The sequence below is a fragment of the Silurus aristotelis genome, assembly GCF_946808225.1.
Source record: "Silurus aristotelis genome assembly, chromosome: 1".
Taxonomy (NCBI): domain Eukaryota; kingdom Metazoa; phylum Chordata; class Actinopteri; order Siluriformes; family Siluridae; genus Silurus; species Silurus aristotelis.
This window is the reverse complement of record NC_139574.1, coordinates 28,249,870-28,274,334: the sequence shown is the minus strand read 5'-3', so window position 1 is coordinate 28,274,334 and position 24,465 is coordinate 28,249,870. Positions and strand designations below refer to the sequence as shown.

General features: G+C 37.1%; 1 protein-coding gene across 1 annotated transcript in view; it reads right to left on the bottom strand.

Annotated features, from left to right (window-relative positions):
- The window catches only part of crabp2a (cellular retinoic acid binding protein 2, a), a 5,712-nt gene extending 5,404 nt beyond the window's left edge, over nt 1–308 (bottom strand). The window contains exon 1 of the mRNA XM_083562223.1: nt 1–308. This exon is cut by the window's left edge and continues 41 nt beyond it. Coding sequence (XP_083418349.1) covers nt 1–41 — 41 coding nt within the window. The 5' untranslated portion in view covers nt 42–308.
- Between the last annotated feature and the right edge of the window lie 24,157 nt (nt 309–24,465).

The window sequence follows — 24,465 nt, the reverse complement described above, 5'->3', positions numbered from 1 at the left end:
ATTTTCCAGGTACCGGAAAAGTCAGGGATTTTGCGCTCCATGATGCTGTCTAACTGTCTTTCCCTAATTCACTCGTTATTTCTACAGCTGTGATCCTATTGTATTTTCTGGTGTTTTCTTTCAGTTTTTTCCACCTAGTATTTTGAATCAAGTTTTGTTGTGTTTCCTATGGCAAAATGTTCAAATCTTTCTGTTTTTTTAATTTCTTATCAATCAACAAACACTCCGGATAAAATTGTTTAAAGTGGACCGCACGAGCTGCACAACTCTCTTATCCTCCACTATAACCGCAAGGACTCGCACCTTTCAGCCGAAAACTCCGCCCCTAACCACGCCCATTGAATCAAAGAGCCAGTCAGAACTCGAGATGAGGACATTTGTCCGCCCCCGAGTCACGCCCTCTTAGAACACGCGCTACTTTCTAAAGGCGCACTTCTCATATATATATATATATATATATATATATATATATATATATATATATATATATATATATATATATATATATATATATATATATATATAAATATATATATATATATATATATATATATATATATATATATATATAAAAAAACTATATCTTTCAATGACTTTGATATTGTCAATAAACACATTAGTTTATTCGATACCATTTTAATTAGTTAGTTTAAGATATAATGCATGCTGTGCCAATATAAAGGTATAATATGCATGTAAGGGTTAAGGGTCACGGTCATAAATACTGGCAATGGTGTTAGTAATTATGACCGTGACCCTTAACCCTTTCATGCATATTTTGTTTAATAAAAAGAAAAATGCTTAAATGTTAAATTATTAATGTTTTTGCACATCTTATAATATATATATATATATATATATATATATATATATATATATATATATATATATATATATATGTGTGTGTGTGTGTGTGTGTGTGTGTGTGTGTGTGTATGCAAATATATTAATTCATATATAAAACATTTATCATATTACTAGTACACGTTTTAAATGATTAATTTTTGAATGAAATTATTGCATATATCATACAAAATGTAAATTGACTCACCATAATGCAGAATCAGTGCGAGCTTGAAAATGTTGCAGGAAATAGGCACAGGCAGAAATGGTTATTTAAAAAAAGAAAACACCATGCAGACCGCCAATGTTAATAAAAATGGAAATAAAACAAATGTTAGAAAGTTTGTATTGTTTTTGTGCAGCTTGGTATCAAATGATTCACGGCTCAGTTGTATTTTGTTATATAAGCTTAATAAGGTCTCTGTTTGACTTTTCTCGCTGACAGACCTGAATCCTGTCCAGTAGAATGTTCCTACTGTATTAGTGCACTGGTTGGGGGAATTTTGCTCTTAGCCCAAAGCATGAAGAATCTTGTGCACTTTATAAAGCTGCACAAATAAGTGCATGCAGCAGACACACAAAACTCATTCTGGTGTAGAGGATGCACACATTCAGTTCTACAGAACTTACAGTTCACATGGCATTTCTTGCTAGTTCAATAAACTCTTTCGCTCAATGAAGTTCTGCAGTGTGTGTAAGTTCTAATTGATCACTGGATACACAGAAAACACGGGGGATCCTACAAAATTCAGGGAGGTATTATTTACCCAGAAGGCACTGCGTTTTGGCCCCCATGCTGCTCTGACGGAAGAAAAGCGAAGGGGCCACGGGGGCAAAAGAAGTTTTTTTTTTTGCGGGTGAGGGTCTCTAACTTCATGAAGACAGGGGGCTCGGGAGACTAAGATGATGGATGATGGACTTTAGCTGTACAAAGAGGTCGTTAAACATTGACTTTTGATGGATAGTGCAAGAACGTCGCATTTAGTGCACGCGCGTTACCGAGGCGACTGCAGCACCCCGAGGCTTCCAGATCCTGTGTGCGCTGAAACATTGTCCACTTCCCGATGCTTTCCCTGTACCCCCCCAAACCCCCTCACCCCGCCCCCCGCCTACCACACACATACACGGAAGAGAGATGTTTCCACCCAGTGAATAGGGACATGCATTATTTTAAAAATGACAAATTGACACTGCTCGTATTACAGCCGACCTGAGCCACACAGCAGTGAGCTACACGCCATAACCCGCAACAGGTATACACAAAAACAAAGACTTCATGTTCACACTAGTTCTTCCTTGTCCAACACACAGCAAGTCATTGCTCTCAAATATCACGGAGACTATCTATCTATCTAACTTGTCTGCCCCCACTTTCTCCCGCCGGCTCTGTCATACACATGCTTTGTTCAGGTGTTAACTCTTTGGCTGCAGGCTTACTTCATGTCCTGTACTACAGTAGGATGAATTACAACTAGAAACCAGCGGCCCTCCCAAGTCATAAATACCTGATTTAATCTCTCTCTCTCTCTCTCTCTCTCTCTCTCTCTCTCTCTCTCTCTCTCTCTCTCTCTCTCTCTCTCTCTCTTTCTCTCTCTCTCTGCTCTCTCAGTTTTTCTCCCTTTCTCAATATAGGGCTAAATGTGCAATGAATTGTTCAAGAAGACACATACTGTATGTGTGATGGGCATTAGACTGATTCAACAAATTCCTAATTTGACTCAGTCATATCACATAATGAAATTTTTTTTTGGCTTTTCTGAAATCACTGCTGTACTTTTGGGTGTGTAGCAAGAAAAGTACTGGGGCATCATCTCTAGGTTACTTATGTAGCCCTGGTTCCCCGAGGGAACAAGACGCTGCATCAACAATGCTTTAGGAATGCCTCTTCGTGTACACACTCTGAACCACATGTGCAATCAGTCCAACGTAAAAAGCACAATGCCCCCGGCGTGGTGATGTCACAACCAGGGATGCACTGAGACACAGCGTCTTGTTCCCTCTGCGAACCAGGGGGACATATGTAACCTTCGGGAACTCGAGCTGCATCAACAATGCTTTGGAAACTAGTGTACAATACTGCCAGACTGATCAATCCCTACCTAGTGTGGATGGGCACAGCTCGGTCGAAGGACAGAGGAGCCAGAAGTGGCACTACTGTCTAGGCTATAGGACCTGACAAAGGTCAGTGGTGTAGACCAGCTGCAGTGTTGCAAATGTCTTGGAGAGACACTCCAGAGGAAAAGGCCCTAGGTAAGTGGATAGCATCCACAATCCACCTGTTAAGGTTGTGCTTTTTTCGCAGGGAGACCCTTCTTATACGGACTCTAGCAGACAAACAGCTGGTCTGACTTTCTCCATAAGGCAGTTCTGTGGATGTATGTGTCCGGTGCTCGGTTAAGCTTCTCCTGTTCAAGGGCCTAAAAAGAAGGAGGATAGAATGCTTGGATCACAACTAGTCGTGGGACAACCGAGGGCACCTTGGGGACATACCCCGGCCTGGGGTAGAGTAAGACACTGGCCATGCCTAAAGTGAACTCCAGACAAAAGGGGCTCACGGAAATGGTGTGAAGGTCCCCAACTCTCTTTAGAGATGAGATGGCCAGTAGTAGAACAGTCTTGACTGTTAGAAACACCAAAGGCACCTCGAGAAAGGGCTCGAAGGGAGGCATAGACAGGGCCTCCAGAACGACGGCCAGGTCCCACAAAGGCACTCTGAGTCGCACCTGAGACCTCAGCCTCAGGGAACCTCGAAGGAAACGTATCACCAGCGGGTTTTTCCCTACTGACTGCTCAGCAAGCGGAGCACGATAAGCCGCAATAGCGGACAAGTAAACCTTTAGGGTGAAAGGAAACAACCCTTTGGTTCCAGCACTGGGCCAACCTGGCAGTAAACTGGGTCTAAGTGAGCAGGTGCTACTTTGCATGGAGGGAGCTCTGAGGGAGCTCTGTATTGGAGAATGGTCTCTACCACCTCGACCGAGAGTCCAGTGACTAAGAGCTGTGTCCCCACAGCTCGGGGCGGGGGTGAAGCAAAGCGCCCCTGCCTGAGACAGCAGATCCCGCCTGAGAGGAATCTATCAAGTAGGGTGTTTTCCAAAAAGGTTTTCCAGGTTGGTGAATCATGGCCAGCCTGGCCAGCATGGGGCTACAAAGAGGAGATGTACTCCATCCTGGCAAACTCTCTCTAGAACTCCCGGGAGCAGCGCAACAGGGAAAAAAACCGTACAGGTGCGAATGGCAATGCTGAGCTCCTGGACCTCTCGAAGCCCTGTGAGAGCGATGAGGGAGGAAGCTCTGAAATGCTGCAGACTGTCTTTTTGCCACTATGTTTGAGTAGAGGGAGACATTGGAACTGTAGAGGCCAGCCGAATAAAGGCTGCCACAGGATCTAGACACCTCAGTGTGCAGATCTGGTAGGGCTCAGTGTGGAGGCAGTGACCTCGATAGCAATTTATTTAGAGGACGCTGCCCGTGATTGTCAGCTGGCCAAGCGATGTTAAGCTTAGAAATAGCATGAGTCACTACCTCCAAGAGCTCCTCGAACTGGACTGGCTGTGGGTGCATGTAGATGGGTTCGTCCAATATGGCACCCCCTCTTGTCCTCCTCTTTAGAAGAAGAGAGATGGAGTGCTGTACCCTCTCCAAGAGAGGAAGAAAACACCAAAGAGCGAGCTTCCGAGCCCTGGAAAAAGGCACTGGATCTGACAGGTGATTCCCGTTTCATTTATTCCAGTGAACCGTAGGTGAATTGAGATGCAGCACATTTGCTGTGGTACAAACTGTTAAGGGTTGCTCTAGATGTAAAAATGAAGATGTTAGCAGAAACTTGTTCAGAATGTAGATTTTAAGCTAGAAGAATACTAGAGCTCCAGTGTGTCATTTAGCGGTTATAAAGTTTAAAGAAGAGTGTAAAGTTGTTGGGTGGCTGTAACAGGTAGTGAAAAATTTTTTCAGGTGCATGTTTAAAGTTTATTTCTAATGTCAATCTGTGGAGTGTGTATAAATTTCCGTCTCTTGAGAAATTAAAGAGGACCAGTTTGTCAGCATATCCACTAGCAGTTCCTGCAATGATCTTTGCACAATAGGAGACCTTTACCTGGGGGTATATTATTCATAAATATCTGAAGGACAGAGGGAGTGGAATGAAGAGTGTTGTCAGACAATTATTCTCTGCCCTGTGGGTCTAATGAGCACCAGGGCTTTTCTCAACGTTCTTGTTCTTCTCTGTCCTCATTCCTTCTTTTCTTTGGTTCCAGTTCACCTCACCCACTTTCTCTCCATCACTCCCTCCCTCCCTGTCTCCCACTGTCTCTTCTTTTGTTCTTTTGTGATGCTGGGACTGCATTCCAAAGGCACACTGCAGAGATGCTGGGATTGCAGAAAAAAGAGAGTCGGGGGGAGGGAGAGGCGTGGACTGGTGCTTAGCTCATTTTTTATTGCATTGTTCTAGGCTTCAGAAAATAAGAGTGGGAATGATTCAGATCAGAAGATCAAAGAAAGAAAGGGAATGGCAGTAAGCGAATGGGAGCAGAGAGAGAGAGAGAGAGAGAGAGAGAGAGAGAGAGAGAGAGAGAGAGAGAGAATAGTTATTGAAAGAGTAGAGGTACTTTGCAAGCAGACAGTATATCTATTTCTGTCTTTTCAGAATGGGATTTGAGTTTTGTTTAATTCCATTTCCAATGTGTTTCCAATTTTTTAATGGACAAATGTAATGTAAAGTTTTTTTCAGTGCTAAATTAACCTCTGCAGGAGACATGAATACATTTGATACTGGGTTATTTTAAACTGATGCCTGATTGCTTTTGTGACTTCTTTGTAGCTCCTGTTCTCTTTTCTTTTGTCCATCTCTCAAATATATAGTTCTGTCCTTTCTTTGCAATGTGTATTATTTACTCTCCTAGCAGCACTCTCTTTATTCCTTCCTCTATCCCTCAGTCAAATCAGGCAGTGGAGGAAGTTCAAGCAAAACTCATTGCTTATCCATTATCCACGCTTATCCATTTATCTCCCAAATCACTTCCTTCTGTGGTCTAATCTCCTATTTTTTTCTCCCTGAGGTAACACACACACACACACACACACACACACACACACACACACACACACACACACACACACACACACACACACACACACAAATTAATTCAAACAAATACTTTATGTGAGCCTGTTACAAGGTTCAGCATTGATTTGTGGTGCTTGTTAAGTCCCTGGATGCATTAACCCATGCCAGTCAAAGCATTAAACCTGACCTTGAGCCCTCACCTTTACCATCTGATCCCCATTTCCACCCACTTCCATCTCTCTCTCTTCTAACCTCTTTGCCCCTTTCTTTCTTTCTTTCTTTCTTTCTTTCTTTCTTTCTTTCTTTCTTTCTTTCTTTCTTTCTTTCTTTCTTTCTTTCTTTCTTTCTTTTACTTCCTATTTAAAGGGATTTCTGACTCATGATGAGTCATGTGGATTTGATTCAGAATGCAGATGAACTGAGCCCTAGATGGATGTGTGCGTAAAAGAGATCATTTAAATTTTTTTTATTTACATACACCATCCATCTAAGGCTCAGTCATTTGAGACCTACGTGTGAGTGTGTGTGTGTGCGTGACTCAACATGTGGAATGATTTTTCCTCAGATGCCTGGGTTACTTGCCCAGTGTTTCCTTTTTTCTCCTCCCTGTCCCTTCTTTTCCCTTGCTTTCAGCAAATCTAATTATCAGGCCCATTTATTAAGAAAGAAAGAAAGAAAGAAAGAAAGAAAGAAAGAAAGAAAGAAAGAAAGAAAGAAAGAAAGAAAGAAAGAAAGAAAGAAAGATTAAGAGTCAAGAAGATTACAAGGATGCACAGTGTAACACATGCACACCCACAAACATTGAAATGTATACACAAACCCCATTTACTTTCTCACTTGACCTGGGCAAATGGTGGAGGCCTTCTTGAAACTTCCATGTACTGGAGTGAGGGCTTTTGTTAGTGCCCTTATGACAAAGGCATCATAAACCCTCTGTTCTCTTCCAACTCCAATCAAACATCTACCAGAGCAATAAAACATGCAAAACACCTGCAACTAAGGGGAGTGTGGCAAAGACTCGGGAACAAAAGAAGAAGAGTAACCAAAGAGATAAAGATAAAAAGATTAGACATACAAAAGTACACAAAGGAAAGATCTGATGGTGGAATTGGATTATCCATTTTTCTTTGTCACTCTGATGGGAATCTCAGAATACTTACATCCTCATATTTGATGTTTTATTAGTTTAGTTTTTTTTTCTCCAGCAAATGAACCCTTTTACCCATAACAGCCTTCAGCAGCTTAGGCTTCTGAAGCCAGGGTGTGTGTGTGTTTATGGTTTAGTTTGTGACTCGTCAAAGCTGCCAGTGAGTTGTATCTTGGAAGCTGGAGTAGTCCTTGTGCTGCTGATTACTGCATGTGGGTCAGCTTTTAACAACCTGACTGAAAGAAAAAGTGTGCAAAAAAGATTTAATAGGAGGAGAAACAAAGAGGAGTCAGAGCTGGATGAGAAGGAGGTAGAATATAGAGAGGCGATATAAAATAAAAGATGATGACAATAAATAATAGGAAATGTTTTAGTAGACCTCTGGAGGAAAGAATATAAAATAAAAAAGGCAAAAGACATCTGAGAACAAATCAGCCAGACGTGGTGATAAAAAGGGAAGAACTAATTGGTTACACACTGTAGGGAACAAACAGGTAATGGGAAATACGCTTAATGGGCTAACTGAATGGTTTGATGCTTTGAGAATGAAAATAATGTAAATCATATCCTTTAGCCTTCACATACCACTTACCAAAACACACAATGAAACACTACCTTTGGACTGTTTGTTAGACATGTTTCTCTCCACTACCATGATCAAAACACCAGAATAGAATAGAATATAGAATAGTATATTAGAATATACTCTGAAATATACCTGGAAGAATGTTGTTGTCCAGTCCATGGTTTTAAAGAATCTATACCAAGGCACTTTGAAGCTATTGTTTAATATTGCGATAGCCAAATGCATTACTAAAACACTTTAACTTCATATTTCCTGTAATATATCATTTGTCTGTATTTGCCATTAGCTGTAGACTCTGTTAACTCAGGCTCATTTTTACTAACTATGTTACACCCTAATCGCATACATGAAAGTAGTTCATAAATCTTTCTATAAAACTTTCCATGCACTTGGAATTTGCATGTTGCAAAACTACACCAAGGTGTAAATCGAGCAGTACTGTGCATGCGTATGTGAAATAAGAAATACAACATTCAATATGCCAACCATACTCTACCAATCGCTTATTATATGCACTCTGAAAGTCAGATTGCATTATGTTATAAGACTTTGCTGTAGGTGTAAAGGCCATATGTTATATGTTGTTGCTCACTTGTAGCTTCTTACGATGGTTTTCCAAGTCAAAACTTTTCAGGCAAGACACATTTAAGTTGTAGTTTGTAACTAATATGGAATTAATAGAGTGCGAGAGCAAGAGAGAGAAAGAGAGAGAGAGGGATGTGGGAATGAAAACAGACTGTGTTTCCCAAGCTCACACCTTATTTTATATACAAACTCAGTTTTTTTAAATTCTGTTCTTTTTGGCCAGAACGTGCGAGTTTAAGTACAGAGCAGTTCCACACATTCTCTTCACCCTGCTCTGACTGTCTGGTAGCTTTCCTCCACCCATCCATGGCTTTTCACTCCACACTCATTCTTTCAGCTTCTGCTTATGTTTTCCTCCTTTTTCCCAGAGAGAGTTTGCTCTGTGCACTGGGTCCCCTTGTTGCCATGTGGTTTTCAGGTCATTTTTTCCACTGTAACCTGCACTGTACCAGCCTGTCTGCCTTGCTTTGGTGGTATACCTGTGCTGTGAGCTCAAAAAACACAAAAATATACAGTAAAAACACGTGAAATATACAGTTTAACTATACTCTGAGCACTAAAAAAGGCTAAAAGATAAAAATGATAAAATATATTACAGGCTTGAACGGATTTCAGATGATGGGGTAAAAATGTAAGACATTCAGCGAAAAGACTGAAATTTCAGTGCACCACATTATAAAAGAAGCACATTTGGATTTGAATAAGTTAAAAGGGCTTCCTGAAAAAAAGGACAGATATAGAACCAGAGTGTAGCAAACGTGTAGTAGTATAAAGGTTATCCCCTAAAATCCTCTGGGTCCCACAGCTGCAGTCATTCAGCCTGGTATGCCTTAAACATGACTGCTGAGTCTCTGGCCATCATTTGGATAGTGGTGCCATCTAGTGTCGCTACATGGTTCAAATATTTTAACAGACATAACATTACTTTGCATTTTTTTTCCTTCCTTAGAAGAAACCTACTTATTTTGCAGAAAATCTGCATTTGACACGATTGTAAAAGACTATCAAAATATAAACTATAAAATTATATTAGACATATGCATATAAAACACCTGTTTGATTGTGTGTGCATTTTTGCAATTAAATTCAATAAATGGGTTTAGTTTTCACAGATATTCTTGTATGCATTTTCAGCAAAAAGGTGTTAATTTTTCTAAAAAGGAAACAAATTACTTGTTCATGTTAAGAGACCCATCTTATTTTCTCTTATATATTTAGTATTGCTCTTTCATAAAGAATAAGTACTTTTTAACTGACTCAATTACTAAAAAAATCGATAGCTACAGCCCTAGTTAATTACAATATGTTGAAAGATCTTGTGCAAGAAATTTTACATGCACATTCACCCGCACTGTCAAAAAGGAGAATTTCTCCTTGCTGATGCACAGGTCGGCAGAGTGCTGTTTTCCACCAGCCTTGGTGCACATTGCATTCAGACGCTCTCTGTTATTCTCATGGAATCCCATGTCTTTGGTAAACCATCAGGCAGATGCCGCTTGAGGATGGTGGCGTGAGCATTGTTGTGCTTTGCTCGCATACATGGTTTCTCAAAGACATCCAGAGATGAGAAGAGAGACAAAGCAGTGGTCAAAACAAGCAGGGCAATGGGCATCATTTTGACAGACACCTGCAAAAAATGGAGGACTGCTTAGAATCATAAAATAATTATATTTTCGCAAATTTCAAATGTCCTAAAACACAACAAAAAACTGTCCAAATAAAAATTTCAAATAGTAAAGTAATTTACGGTGACCTGACATTACATTGCTGTTTTTCATACACTGCCACAGCCTATTTGAGAATTGTTGATGGACATGTGTATCCCTTCGTGGCCACAATTTACCATCTTCTAATGGTTATTTCCGCCATGTTAAGGCACCCTGTCACAAAGTGTGCACTATGTCACCATGGGTGAAAATTTCATTTAACAGTAGGGGGACACAATAAATATAAAGATTTCTCATGAGCAATTTTTTGAAGGGGACACAAATAATACAGTCAAATTGTACTTATAAAGATATAGTTTAGGTGCACTGAAAAATGATCTTATGTCCATTTTCCTTTTCTCTGCCATTTTATCTAATAATTCAAAGTGTTTACATAAAGAAAGTAAATCTATCATAAAAAAATAATCACAATAATAAAACCAAGTAATTAAAAAAAGGTTTAAAATTGTATTTAAAATTAATTAAGACACTTAAGAACAGAATAGAAATTGATTTATAAAAATACAGTGGGGTCAGTTCAGACGTAGCACAGTGCTCATTTAGAAAATGCACAGATAAACAATATGCTAATTGTGGCCGTTAATGTTAAATTAACATTATACCAAGTCTTCCCAAATAAAACACTGCATGGGAAATGGCTTTGGTGTGTTAGTGTCAGTGCACTATGCTACAAGCTATTGTAAACAAGCTAACGTTCACTAGATAAGTCATATTTTAATCGCTAATATAGCAGATTCATGGAAAATTACATCGGTAATCAGCATTTTTGCCGCAACTAATTTATGAATAAGTCTCCATCAACTACATTAAAGAGAATCACTTTATTTAAAGTGAATAAAATCCCCTAGTTAATGGAGTTGAACATTAATTGAGCCGCAGACACACACCTGACTCGTGTGTGTAGAGTAGGTGAGATGAACTGGGAAAGCAGGCAGTGGGTCAAACCACTGTGAGGTAAGGGAGGGGGGAACTCAACTGTTTCTAAATGCATTTTTGCGGGTTTTTTCTACTTACACAATTATTCAGGTATACATACATATATTTTTTACAATAGAGAGTGCGATATTTTTTTAATATTTTTTGGGGTTATTTTGAACATCCCAATAGTGTTTAGCTAAATTCAGATCTGGTGAAAGGGAAGGCCACTGAAGAACTCAGAATTCACAAATATTATGAACGGAAAATTCACAAAGTATTGTCAATCAGCCTGTTCCCACTCCTTTACTGTGGCTCTTTTACTGAGTGCTCGACTCAGTCGAGTCGACTTTACCAAGCTCTAAATAAGGAATGCCTATGTTCCTAGATGACATCAAACCATTTGTTTGTCAGTGCTAAGAAATGAGAGTTTCACATTTCTTCTGTCAGCTTCTTGGAATAATTCATTGAAGGTGAATGAATCAAAGCAATTCTTTAGAAGATGTGAGCCCCTAAATGTGAAGCAGCTACAGTCCTTCCTAGGCTTCACAAAAACTCTTATCACAGATTCACCTGTGATTATACCCAGGTAGAAGCTCCTCTCATGACCTGTCCAAAAGCTTGCTTTATTTATTTATACTTGTTCGGCCTACTTTTAATATGAGTTACATGGTGTTGAAGTATGGCAAAGAAGCCATACTGGTTCATTAGGCTTATTCAATGCTTGCCCAAGTCAGAAGTGGCAGCTCAGTGGCTTAAGGTATTAGTTTACCAATTAGCAGGTCCCTACAAGGTTGTAAATTCAAGCCCCAGTATTGCCAAGGTAAGATTTTTCTTTCTCTTTTGAAATCTAATAGTTTGTCTACTTTGTGACATTAAAATGTAAATCGATTTGTTAGTTAAAGAGATAAAAGATTGTTTTATTTATTTGTCTTTTGGGAAAGACTTGTCGGGCCTGCTTTTAATGTTACATGGAGTGGAAGTATGGCAAAGAAGCCATATTGGTTCATTAGGCTTATTGAATGCTTACATAATTCAGAAGTGGTAGCTCAGTGAGTTAAGGTACCGGTTTACCGGTTAGCAGGTCCCCACAAGGTTGTAGGTTCAAGCCCCATTTTCGCCAAGATAAACTTACATAGTGGAGAGGATGGAAAAGAAGCCATGTTGGTTCATTAGGCTTATTGACTCCTTGCACTAGTAGAAAGGGATCGCTCAGTGGGTAAGGTGTTGGTTTACCGATCAGCAGGTCCCCACAAGGTTGTGGGTTTAAACCCTGGTGTTGCCAAGGTAAAGTTTTTATTTCGCTTTTTTTTTTGTTGTTTGGCCTACATTTAATGTAACATAGTGTTGAAGGATGGAAAAGAAGCCATGTTGGTTCATTAGGCTTATTGACTCCTTGCACTAGTAGAAAGGGATAGCTCAGTGGGTAAGGTGTTGGTTTACCGATCAGCATTTCACCACAAGGTTGTGGGTTCAAGCCAAGGTGAAGTTTTTATTTCGCTTTTTTTATCTAAAAGTTTTTTTACTTTGTTACATTAAACTGTAATTCTAATTGTTCATTAAACAGACATGTTTAAAAGATTGCTTTATTTCTTTGTCTTTTTTGAAGACTTGTTTAGCCTTCTGTTAATATGAGTTACATGGTGTTGTAGTATGGAAAAGAAGCCATGTTGGTTAATTAGGCTTATTGACAGCTTGCACAAGTCAGAAGTGGTAGTTTAGTAGGTAAGGTCTTGGTTTACTGATCAGCTGATCCCCACAAGGTTGTGGGTTCAAATCCCAGCTCTGCCAATGGAAGTAATGTTTTCTCTTTCAAAATCTAATAGTTTGTCTACTTTGTGACATTAAACTGTAAATCTATTTGTTAATAAGTGTGATCTATTCAAAAGATTGCTTTTTATTTGTCTTTTTAGAAAGACTAGTTTGACCTAACTTTAATATGAGTTACATGGTGTTGTAGTATGGAAAAGAAGCCATGTTGGTTCATTAGGATTATTGACTGCATGCACAAGTCAGAAGTGGTAGCTCAGTGGGTAATTGTTTTACTGATCAGCTGGACCCCACAAGGTTGTGGGTTCAAACCCCAGCTCTGCTAATGGAAAAAAAATTTTCTCTTTAAAAATCTAATAGTTTGTCTACTTTGTGACATTAAACTGTAAATCTATTTGTTAATTAGTGTGACCTATTCAAAAGATTGCTTTGTTTATTTGTCTTTTTTGAAAGACTTGTTTGGCCTAACATTAATATGAGTTACATGGTGTTGTACTATGGAAAAGAAGCCATGTTGGTTCATTAGGCTTATTAACTGCTTGCACACGTCAGAAATTGTAGCTCAGTGGGTAAGTTCTTTGTTTACTGATCAGCAGCTCCCCACAAGGTTGTGGGTTGAAACCCCATCCTTGCCAATGTTAATTTTATTTCTCTTTTGAAATCTAATATTTTGTCTACTTTGTCACATTAAACTGTAAATCTATTTGTTAATTAGAGTAACCTATTCAAAAGATTGCTTTGTTTATTTGTCTTTTTGAAAGACTTGTTTGGCCTAACTTTAATATGAGTTACATGGTGTTGTAGTATGGAAAAGAAGCCAAGTTGGTTCATTAGGCTTATTGACTGCTTGCACATGTCAGAAGTAGTAGCTCAGTGGGTAAGGTCTTGGTTTACTGATCAGCAGGTCCCCACAAGGTTGTGGGTGCAAACCCCAGCTCTGCCAATGTTAATTTTTATTTCTCTTTCAAAATCTAATAGTTTGTCTACTTTATGACATTAAACTGTAAATCTATTTGTTAATTAGTGTGACCTATTTAAAAGACTGCTTTGTTTATTTGTCTTTTTTGAAAGACTTGTTTGGCCTAACTTTAATATGAGTTACATGGTGTTGTAGTATGGTAAATAAGCCATGTTGGTTCATTAGGCTTAATGACTGCATGCTCAAGTCAGAAGTGGTAGCTCATTAGGTAAGGTCTTGGTTTACTGATTAGCTGGACCCCACAAGGTTGTGGGTTCAAACCCCAACTCTGCCAAGGGAAATTTTTATTTCTCTTTAAAAATCTAATAGTTTGTCTACTTTGTGACATTAAACTGTAAATCTATTTTTTAATTAGTGTGAGCTATTCAAAAGATTGCTTTATTTATTTGTCTTTTTTTGATAGACTTGTTTGGCCTAACTTTAATATTAGTTACATGGTGTTGTAGTATGGAAAAGAAGCCATGTTGGTTCAATGGGCTTATTGACTGCTTGCAGAAGTCAGGAGTGGTAGCTCAGTGGGTTAATTTTTGTTTTACTGATCAGCAGGTCCCCACAAGATTGTGGGTCCAAACCCCAGCTTTGCCAAGGGAAATTTTTATTTCTCTTTTAAAATCTAAAAGTTTGTCTACTTTGTGACATTAAACTGTAAATCTATTTGTTAATTAGTGTGACATATTTGAAAGATTGCTTTATTTATTTGTCTTTTTTGAAAGACTTGTTTGGCTATATTTAATATGAGTTACATGGTGTTGTAGTATGGAAAAGAAGCCATGTTGGTTCATTAGGCTTATTGACTGCATGCACCAGTCAGAAGTGGTAGCTCAGTGGGAATGGTCTTGGTTTAATGATCAGCAGGTCCCCACAAGGTTGTGGGTTCAAGCCCAATCTTTGCCATGGTTAATTTTATTTCTCTTTTAAAATCTTATAGTTGTCTACTTTACGACATTAATCTGTAAATCTATTTGTTAATTAGTGTGACCTATTCAAAAGATTGCTTTATTTATTTGTCTTTTTTGAAAGATTTGTTTGGCCTAACTTTAATATGAGTTACATGGTGTTGTAGTATGGAAAAGAAGCCATGTTGGTTCATTAGGCTAATAGTTTGTTAATAAGTGTGACCTATTCAAAACATTGCTTTGTTTATTTGCCTTTTTTAAAAGACTTGTTTGGCCTAACTTTAATATGAGTTACATGGTGTTGTAGTATGGAAAAGAAGCCATGTTGGTTCATTAGGCTTATTGACTGCTTGCACATGTCAGAAGTGGTAGCTCAGTAGGTAAGGTCTTGCTTTACTCATCAGCAGGTCCCCACGAGGTTGTGGCTTCAAACCCCAGCTCTGCCAATGTGTGTTTTTATTTCGCTTTCAAAATCTAACAGTTTGTCTACTTTGTGACATCAAACTGTAAATCTATTTGTTAATTAGTGTCACCTGTTCAAAAGATTGCTTTATTTATTTGTCTTTTTTGAAAGACTTGTTTGGCTATATTTAATATGAGTTACATGGTGTTGTAGTATGGAAAAGAAGCCATGTTGGTTCATTAGGCTTATTGACTGCATGCACCAGTCAGAAGTGGTAGCTCAGTGGGAATGGTCTTGGTTTAATGATCAGCAGGTCCCCACAAGGTTGTGGGTTCAAGCCCAATCTTTGCCAAGGTTAATTTTATTTCTCTTTTAAAATCTTATAGTTGTCTACTTTACGACATTAATCTGTAAATCTATTTGTTAATTAGTGTGACCTATTTAAAAGATTGCTTTATTTATTTGTCTTTTTTGAAAGATTTGTTTGGCCTAACTTTAATATGAGTTACATGGTGTTGTAGTATGGAATAGAAGCCATGTTGGTTCATTAGGCTTATTGACTGCTTGTACAAGTCAGAAATGGTAGCTCAGTGGTTAAGGTCTTGGTTTGCTGATCCCTGCAAGGTTTTGAGTTCAAACCCCAGCTCTGCCAATGTTAAATTATTGTTTCAATTTAAAAATCTAACAGTTTGTCTACTTTGTGACATTAAACTGTAAATCTATTTGTTAATTGGTGTGATATATTCAAAATATTGCTTTTTTTATTTGTCTTTTTTGAAAGACTTGTTTGGCCTAACTTTAATATGAGTTACATGGTGTTGTAGTATGGTAAATAAGCCATGTTGGTTCATTAGGCTTAATGACTGCATGTTCAAGTCAGAAGTGGTAGCTCATTAGGTAAGGTCTTGGTTTACTGATTAGCTGGACCCCACAAGGTTGTGGGTTCAAACCCCAACTCTGCCAAGGGAAATTTTTATTTCTCTTTAAAAATCTAATAGTTTGTCTACTTTGTGACATTAAACTGTAAATCTATTTTTTAATTAGTGTGAGCTATTCAAAAGATTGCTTTATTTATTTGTCTTTTTTTGATAGACTTGTTTGGCCTAACTTTAATATTAGTTACATGGTGTTGTAGTATGGAAAAGAAGCCATGTTGGTTCATTAGGCTTATTGACTGCATGCACCAGTCAGAAGTGGTAGCTCAGTGGGAATGGTCTTGGTTTAATGATCAGCAGGTCCCCACAAGGTTGTGGGTTCAAGCCCAATCTTTGCCAAGGTTAATTTTATTTCTCTTTTAAAATCTTATAGTTGTCTACTTTACGACATTAATCTGTAAATCTATTTGTTAATTAGTGTGACCTATTCAAAAGATTGCTTTATTTATTTGTCTTTTTTGAAAGATTTGTTTGGCCTAACTTTAATATGAGTTACATGGTGTTGTAGTATGGAAAAGAAGCCATGTTGGTTCATTAGGCTAATAGTTTGTTAATAAGTGTGACCTATTCAAAACATTGCTTTGTTTATTTGCCTTTTTTAAAAGACTTGTTTGGCCTAACTTTAATATGAGTTACATGGTGTTGTAGTATGGAAAAGAAGCCATGTTGGTTCATTAGGCTTATTGACTGCTTGCACATGTCAGAAGTGGTAGCTCAGTAGGTAAGGTCTTGCTTTACTCATCAGCAGGTCCCCACGAGGTTGTGGCTTCAAACCCCAGCTCTGCCAATGTGTGTTTTTATTTCGCTTTCAAAATCTAACAGTTTGTCTACTTTGTGACATCAAACTGTAAATCTATTTGTTAATTAGTGTCACCTGTTCAAAAGATTGCTTTATTTATTTGTCTTTTTTGAAAGACTTGTTTGGCTATATTTAATATGAGTTACATGGTGTTGTAGTATGGAAAAGAAGCCATGTTGGTTCATTAGGCTTATTGACTGCATGCACCAGTCAGAAGTGGTAGCTCAGTGGGAATGGTCTTGGTTTAATGATCAGCAGGTCCCCACAAGGCTGTGGGTTCAAGCCCAATCTTTGCCAAGGTTAATTTTATTTCTCTTTTAAAATCTTATAGTTGTCTACTTTACGACATTAATCTGTAAATCTATTTGTTAATTAGTGTGACCTATTTAAAAGATTGCTTTATTTATTTGTCTTTTTTGAAAGATTTGTTTGGCCTAACTTTAATATGAGTTACATGGTGTTGTAGTATGGTAAATAAGCCATGTTGGTTCATTAGGCTTAATGACTGCATGCTCAAGTCAGAAGTGGTAGCTCATTAGGTAAGGTCTTGGTTTACTGATTAGCTGGACCCCACAAGGTTGTGGGTTCAAACCCCAACTCTGCCAAGGGAAATTTTTATTTCTCTTTAAAAATCTAATAGTTTGTCTACTTTGTGACATTAAACTGTAAATCTATTTGTTAATTGGTGTGATATATTCAAAATATTGCTTTTTTTATTTGTCTTTTTTGAAAGACTTGTTTGGCCTAACTTTAATATGAGTTACATGGTGTTGTAGTATGGTAAATAAGCCATGTTGGTTCATTAGGCTTAATGACTGCATGCTCAAGTCAGAAGTGGTAGCTCATTAGGTAAGGTCTTGGTTTACTGATTAGCTGGACCCCACAAGGTTGTGGGTTCAAACCCCAACTCTGCCAAGGGAAATTTTTATTTCTCTTTAAAAATCTAATAGTTTGTCTACTTTGTGACATTAAACTGTAAATCTATTTTTTAATTAGTGTGAGCTATTCAAAAGATTGCTTTATTTATTTGTCTTTTTTTGATAGACTTGTTTGGCCTAACTTTAATATTAGTTACATGGTGTTGTAGTATGGAAAAGAAGCCATGTTGGTTCAATGGGCTTATTGACTGCTTGCAGAAGTCAGGAGTGGTAGCTCAGTGGGTTAATTTTTGTTTTACTGATCAGCAGGTCCCCACAAGATTGTGGGTCCAAACCCCAGCTTTGCCAAGGGAAATTTTTATTTCTCTTTTAAAATCTAAAAGTTTGTCTACTTTGTGACATTAAACTGTAAATCTATTTGTTAATTAGTGTGACATATTTGAAAGATTGCTTTATTTATTTGTCTTTTTTGAAAGACTTGTTTGGCTATATTTAATATGAGTTACATGGTGTTGTAGTATGGAAAAGAAGCCATGTTGGTTCATTAGGCTTATTGACTGCATGCACCAGTCAGAAGTGGTAGCTCAGTGGGAATGGTCTTGGTTTAATGATCAGCAGGTCCCCACAAGGTTGTGGGTTCAAGCCCAATCTTTGCCAAGGTTAATTTTATTTCTCTTTTAAAATCTTATAGTTGTCTACTTTACGACATTAATCTGTAAATCTATTTGTTAATTAGTGTGACCTATTTAAAAGATTGCTTTATTTATTTGTCTTTTTTGAAAGATTTGTTTGGCCTAACTTTAATATGAGTTACATGGTGTTGTAGTATGGAATAGAAGCCATGTTGGTTCATTAGGCTTATTGACTGCTTGTACAAGTCAGAAATGGTAGCTCAGTGGTTAAGGTCTTGGTTTACTGATCAGCTGATCCCTGCAAGGTTTTGAGTTCAAACCCCAGCTCTGCCAAGTTAAATTATTGTTTCTCTTTAAAAATCTAACAGTTTGTCTACTTTGTGACATTAAACTGTAAATCTATTTGTTAATTGGTGTGATATATTCAAAATATTGCTTTTTTTATTTGTCTTTTTTGAAAGACTTGTTTGGCCTAACTTTAATATGAGTTACATGGTGTTGTAGTATGGAAAATAAGCCATTTTGGTTCATTAGGCTTATTGACTGCTTGCACAAGTCAGAAGTGGTAGCTCAGTGGGAATGGTCTTGGTTTAATGATCAGCAGGTCCCCACAAGGTTGTGGGTTCAAGCCCCATCTTTGCCAAGGTTAATTTTATTTCTCTTTCAAAATCTAATAGTTTGTCTACTTTATGACATTAAACTGTAAATCTATTTGTTAATTAGTGTGACCTATTCAAAAGATTGCTTAATTTATTTGTCTTTTTTAAAAGACTTGTTTGGCCTAACTTTAATATGAATTACATGGTGTTGTAGTATGGAAAAGAAGCCATGTTGGTTCATTAGGATTATTGACTGCATGCATAACTCAGAAGTGGTAGCTCAGTGGGTAATGTCTTGTTTTACTGATCAGCTGGACCCCACAAGGTTGTGGGTTCAAACCCCAGCTCTGCCAATGGAAATTTTAATTTCTCTTTAAAAATCTAATAGTTTGTCTACTTTGTGACATTAAACTGTAAATCTATTTGTTAATTAGTATGACCTATTCAAAAGATTGCTTTGTTTATTTGTCTTTTTTGAAAGACTTGTTTGGCCTAACTTTAATATGAGTTACATGGTGTTGTAGTATGGAAAAGAAGCCATGTTGGTTCATTAGGCTAATAGTTGTTGGTTCATTAGGCTAATAGTTTGTTAATAAGTGTGACCTATTCAAAAGATTGCTTTATTTATTTGTCTTTTTTGAAAGACTTATTTGGCCTCACTTTAATATTAGTTACATGGTGTTGTAGTATGGAAAAGAAGCTATGTTGGTTCATTAGGCTAATAGTTTGTTAATAAGTGTGACCTATTCAAAAGATTGCTTTGTTTATTTGCCTTTTTTAAAAGACTTGTTTGGCCTAACTTTAATATGAGTTACATGGTGTTGTAGTATGGAAAAGAAGCCATGTTGGTTCATTAGGCTTATTGACTGCTTGCACATGTCAGAAGTGGTAGCTCAGTGGGTAAGGTCTTGCTTTACTCATCAGCAGGTCCCCACGAGGTTGTGGGTTCAAACCCCAGCTCTGCCAATGTGTGTTTTTATTTCGCTTTCAAAATCTAACAGTTTGTCTACTTTGTGACATCAAACTGTAAATCTATTTGTTAATTAGTGTCACCTGTTCAAAAGATTGCTTTATTTATTTGTCTTTTTTGAAAGACTTGTTTGGCCTAACTTTAATATGAGTTTCATGGTGTTGTAGTATGGAAAAGAAGCCATGTTGGTTCATTAGGCTAATAGTTGTTGGTTCATTAGGCTAATAGTTTGTTAATAAGTGTGAACTATTCAAAAGATTGCTTTATCTATTTGTGTTTTTTGGAAGACTTGTTTGAAAGAGTTACATGGTGTTGTAGTATGGAAAAGTAGCCATGTTGGTTCATTACGCTTATTGAGTGCATGTATAAGTCAGAAGTCGTAGCTCGGTGGGTAAGGTCTTGGTTTACTAATCAGCTTGTGCCCACAAGGTTGTGGGTTCAAACCCCAGCTCTGCCAAGGGAAATTTTTTATTTCTCTTTTATAATCTAACAGTTTGTCTACTTTGTGACATTAAACTGTAAATCTATTTGTTAATTAGTGTGACATATTTAAAATATTGCTTTATTTATTTGTCTTTTTTGAAAGACTTATTTGGCCTAACTTTAATATGAGTTACATGGTGTTGTAGTATGGAAGAGAAGCCATGTTGGTTCATTAGGCTTATTGACTGAATGCGCAAGTTAGAAGTGGTAGCTCAGTGGGTTAGGTCTTGGTTTACTGATTAGCAGGTCCCCACAAGGTTGTGGTTTCAAACCCCAGCTCCGACAATGTTAATTTTATTTCTCTTTCAAAATCTAATAGTTTGTCTACTTTATGACATTAGACTGTAAATCTATTTGTTCATTAGTGTGACCTATTCAAAAGATTGCTTTACTTATTTGTCTTTTTTAAAAGACTTGTTTGGCCTAACTTTCATATGAGTTACATGGTGTTGTAGTATGAAAAAGAAGCCATGTTGGTTCATTAGGCTTATTGACTGCTTGTTCATGTCAGGAGTGGTAGCTCAGTGGGTAAGGCTTTGGTTTACTGATCAGCTGATCCCCACCAGGTATTGAGTTCAAACCCCAGCTCTGCCAAGGTAAATTATTGTTGCTCTTTAAAAATCTAATAGTTTGTCTATTTTGTGACGTTAAACTGTAAATCTATTTGTTAATTGGTGTTACCTATTCAACATATTGTTTTGTTTATTTGTCTTTTTTGAAAGACTTGTTTGGCCTAACTTTAATATGAGTTACATGGTGTTGTAGTATGAAAAAGAAGCCATGTTGGTTCATTAGGCTTATTGACAGCTTGCACATGTCAGATGTGGTAGTGTAGTAGGTAAGGTCTTGGTTTACTGATTAGCAGGTCCCCACAAGGTTGTTGTTTCAAACCCCAGCTTTGACAATGTTAATTTTATTTCTCTTTCAAAATCTAATAGTTTGTCTACTTTGTGACATTAAACTGTAAATCTATTTGTTAATAAGTGTGACCTATTCAAAAGATTGCTTTTTATTTGTCTTTTTTGAAAGACTTGTTTGGCCTAACATTAATATAAGTTACATGGTGTTGTAGTATGGAAAATAAGCCATGTTGGTTTATTAGGCTAATAGTTTGTTAATAAGTGTAACCTATTCAAAAGATTGCTTTGTTTATTTGTGTTTTTTGAAAGACTTGTTTGAAAAAGTTACATGGTGTTGTAGTATGGAAAAGAAGCCATGTTGGTTCATTAGGCTTATTGACTGCTTGCACACTTCAGTAGTGGTAGCTCAGTGGGTAAGGTTTTGGTTTACTGATTAGCAGGTCCCCACAAGGTTGTGGTTTCAAACCCCAGCTCTGCCAAGGTAAATTTTTATTTCTCTTTTAAAATCTAATAGTTTGTCTACTTTATGACAATAAACTGTAAATCTATTTGTTAAATAGTGTGACCTTTTCAAAAGATTGCTTTACTTATTTGTCTTTTTTAAAAGACTTGTTTGGCCTAACTTTTATATGAGTTACATGGTGTTGTAGGATGGAAAAGAAGCCATGTTGGTTCATTAGGATTATTGACTGCATGCACACGTCAGAAGTGGTAGCTCAGTTGGTAAGGTTTTGGTTTACTGATCAGCAGGTCCCCACAAGGTTGTGGGTTCAAACCCTATCTTTGCCAAGGTTAATTTTATTTCTCTTTTGAAATCTAATATTTTTGTCTACTTTGTCACATTAAACTGTAAATCTATTTGTTAATTAGTGTGACCTATCCAAAGATTGCTTTATTTATTTGTCTTTTTTGAAAGACTTCTTTGGCCTAACTTTAATATGAGTTACTTGGTGTTGTAGTATGGAAAAGAAGCCATGTTGGTTCATTAGGCTTATTGACTGCTTGCACAAGTCAGAAGTGATAGCTCAGTGGGTAATGTCTTGGTTTACTGATCAGCAGGTCCCCACAAGGTTGTGGGTTCCAACCCCAGCTCTGCCAATGTAAATCTTTATTTCTCTTTCAAAATCTAATAGTTTGTCTACTTTATGACATTAAACTGTAAATCTATTTGTTAATTGGTGTGACATATTCGAAATATTGCTTTATTTATTTGTCTTTTTTGAAGACTTGTTTGGCCTAACTTTAATATGAGTTACTTGGTGTTGTAGTATGGAAAAGAAGCCATGTTGGTTCATTAGGCTAATAGTTGTTGGTTCATTAGGCTAATAGTTTGTTAATAAGTGTGACCTATTCAAAAGATTGCTTTATTTATTTGTCTTTTTTGAAAGACTTGTTTGCCTAACTTTAATATGAGTTACATGGTGTTGTAGTATGGAAAAGAAGCCATGTTGGTTCATCAGGCTTATTGACAGCTTGCACATGTCAGAAGTGGTAGTTTAGTAGGTAAGGTCTTGTTTTACTGATTAGCAGGTCCCCACAAGGTTGTGGTTTCAAACCCCAGCTCTGACAATGTTAATTTTATTTCTCTTTCAAAATCTAATAGTTTGTCTACTTTGTGACATTAAACTGTAAATGTATTTGTTAATAAGTGTGACCTATTCAACAGATTGCTTTATTTATTTGTCTTTTTTTTAAATACTTGTTTGGCCTAACTTTAATATGAGTTACATGGTGTTGTAGTATGGAATAGAAGCCATGTTGGTTCATTAGGCTTATTGACTGCTTGCACATGTCATAAGTGGTAGCTCGGTGGGTAATGTCTTTGTTTGCTGATCCCCACAAGGTTTTGAGTTCAAACCCCAGCTCTGACCATGTTAATTTTATTTCTCTTTCAAAATCTAATAGTTTGTCTACTTTGTGACATTAAACTGTAAATCTATTTGTTAATAAGTGTGACCTATTCAAAAGATTGCTTTTTATTTGTCTTTTTTGAAAGACTTGTTTGGCCTAACTTTAATATGAGTTACATGGTGTTGTAGTATGGAAAAGAAGCCATGTTGGTTTATTAGGCTAATAGTTTGTTAATAAGTGTAACCTATTCAAAAGATTGCTTTGTTTATTTGTGTTTTTTGAAAGACTTGTTTGAAAAAGTTACATGGTGTTGTAGTATCGAAAAGAAGCCATGTTGGTTCATTAGGCTTATTGACTGCTTGCACAATTCAGTAGTGGTAGCTCAGTGGGTAAGGTTTTGGTTTACTGATTAGCAGGTCCCCACAAGGTTGTAGTTTCAAACCCCAGCTCTGCCAAGGTAAATTATTGTTTCTCTTTAAAAATCTAACAGTTTGTCTACTTTGTGACATTAAACTGTAAATCTATTTATTAATTGGTGTTACCTATTCAACATATTGCTTTATTTATTTGTCTTTTTTGAAAGACTTGTTTGGCCTAACTTTAATATGAGTTACATGGTGTTGTAGTATGGAAAAGAAGCCATGTTGGTTCATTAGGCTTATTGACTGCTTGCACAAGTCAGAAGTGATAGCTCAGTGGGTAAGGTCTTGGTTTACTGATCAGCAGGTCCCCACAAGGTTGTGGGTTCCAACCCCAGCTCTGCCAATGTAAATCTTTATTTCTCTTTCAAAATCTAATAGTTTGTCTACTTTATGACATTAAACTGTAAATCTATTTGTTAATTGGTGTGACATATTCGAAATATTGCTTTATTTATTTGTCTTTTTTGAAAGACTTGTTTAGCCTAACTTTAATATGAGTTACTTGGTGTTGTAGTATGGAAAAGAAGCCATGTTGGTTCATTAGGCTAATAGTTGTTGGTTCATTAGGCTAATAGTTTGTTAATAAGTGTGACCTATTCAAAAGATTGCTTTATTTTTTTTGTCTTTTTTGAAAGACTTGTTTGGCCTAACTTTAATATGAGTTACATGGTGTTGTAGTATGGAAAAGAAACCATGTTGGTTCATCAGGCTTATTGACAGCTTGCACATGTCAGAAGTGGTATTTTAGTAGGTAAGGTCTTGTTTTACTGATTAGCAGGTCCCCACAAGGTTGTGGTTTCAAACCCCAGCTCTGACAATGTTAATTTTATTTCTCTTTCAAAATCTAATAGTTTGTCTACTTTGTGACATTAAACTGTAAATGTATTTGTTAATAAGTGTGACCTATTCAACAGATTGCTTTATTTATTTGTCTTTTTTTTAAATACTTGTTTGGCCTAACTTTAATATGAGTTACATGGTGTTGTAGTATGGAATAGAAGCCATGTTGGTTCATTAGGCTTATTGACTGGTTGTACAAGTCAGAAGTGGTAGCTCAGTGGGTAATGTCTTGGTTTGCTGGTCCCCACAAGGTTTTGAGTTTAAACCCCAGCTCTGCCAA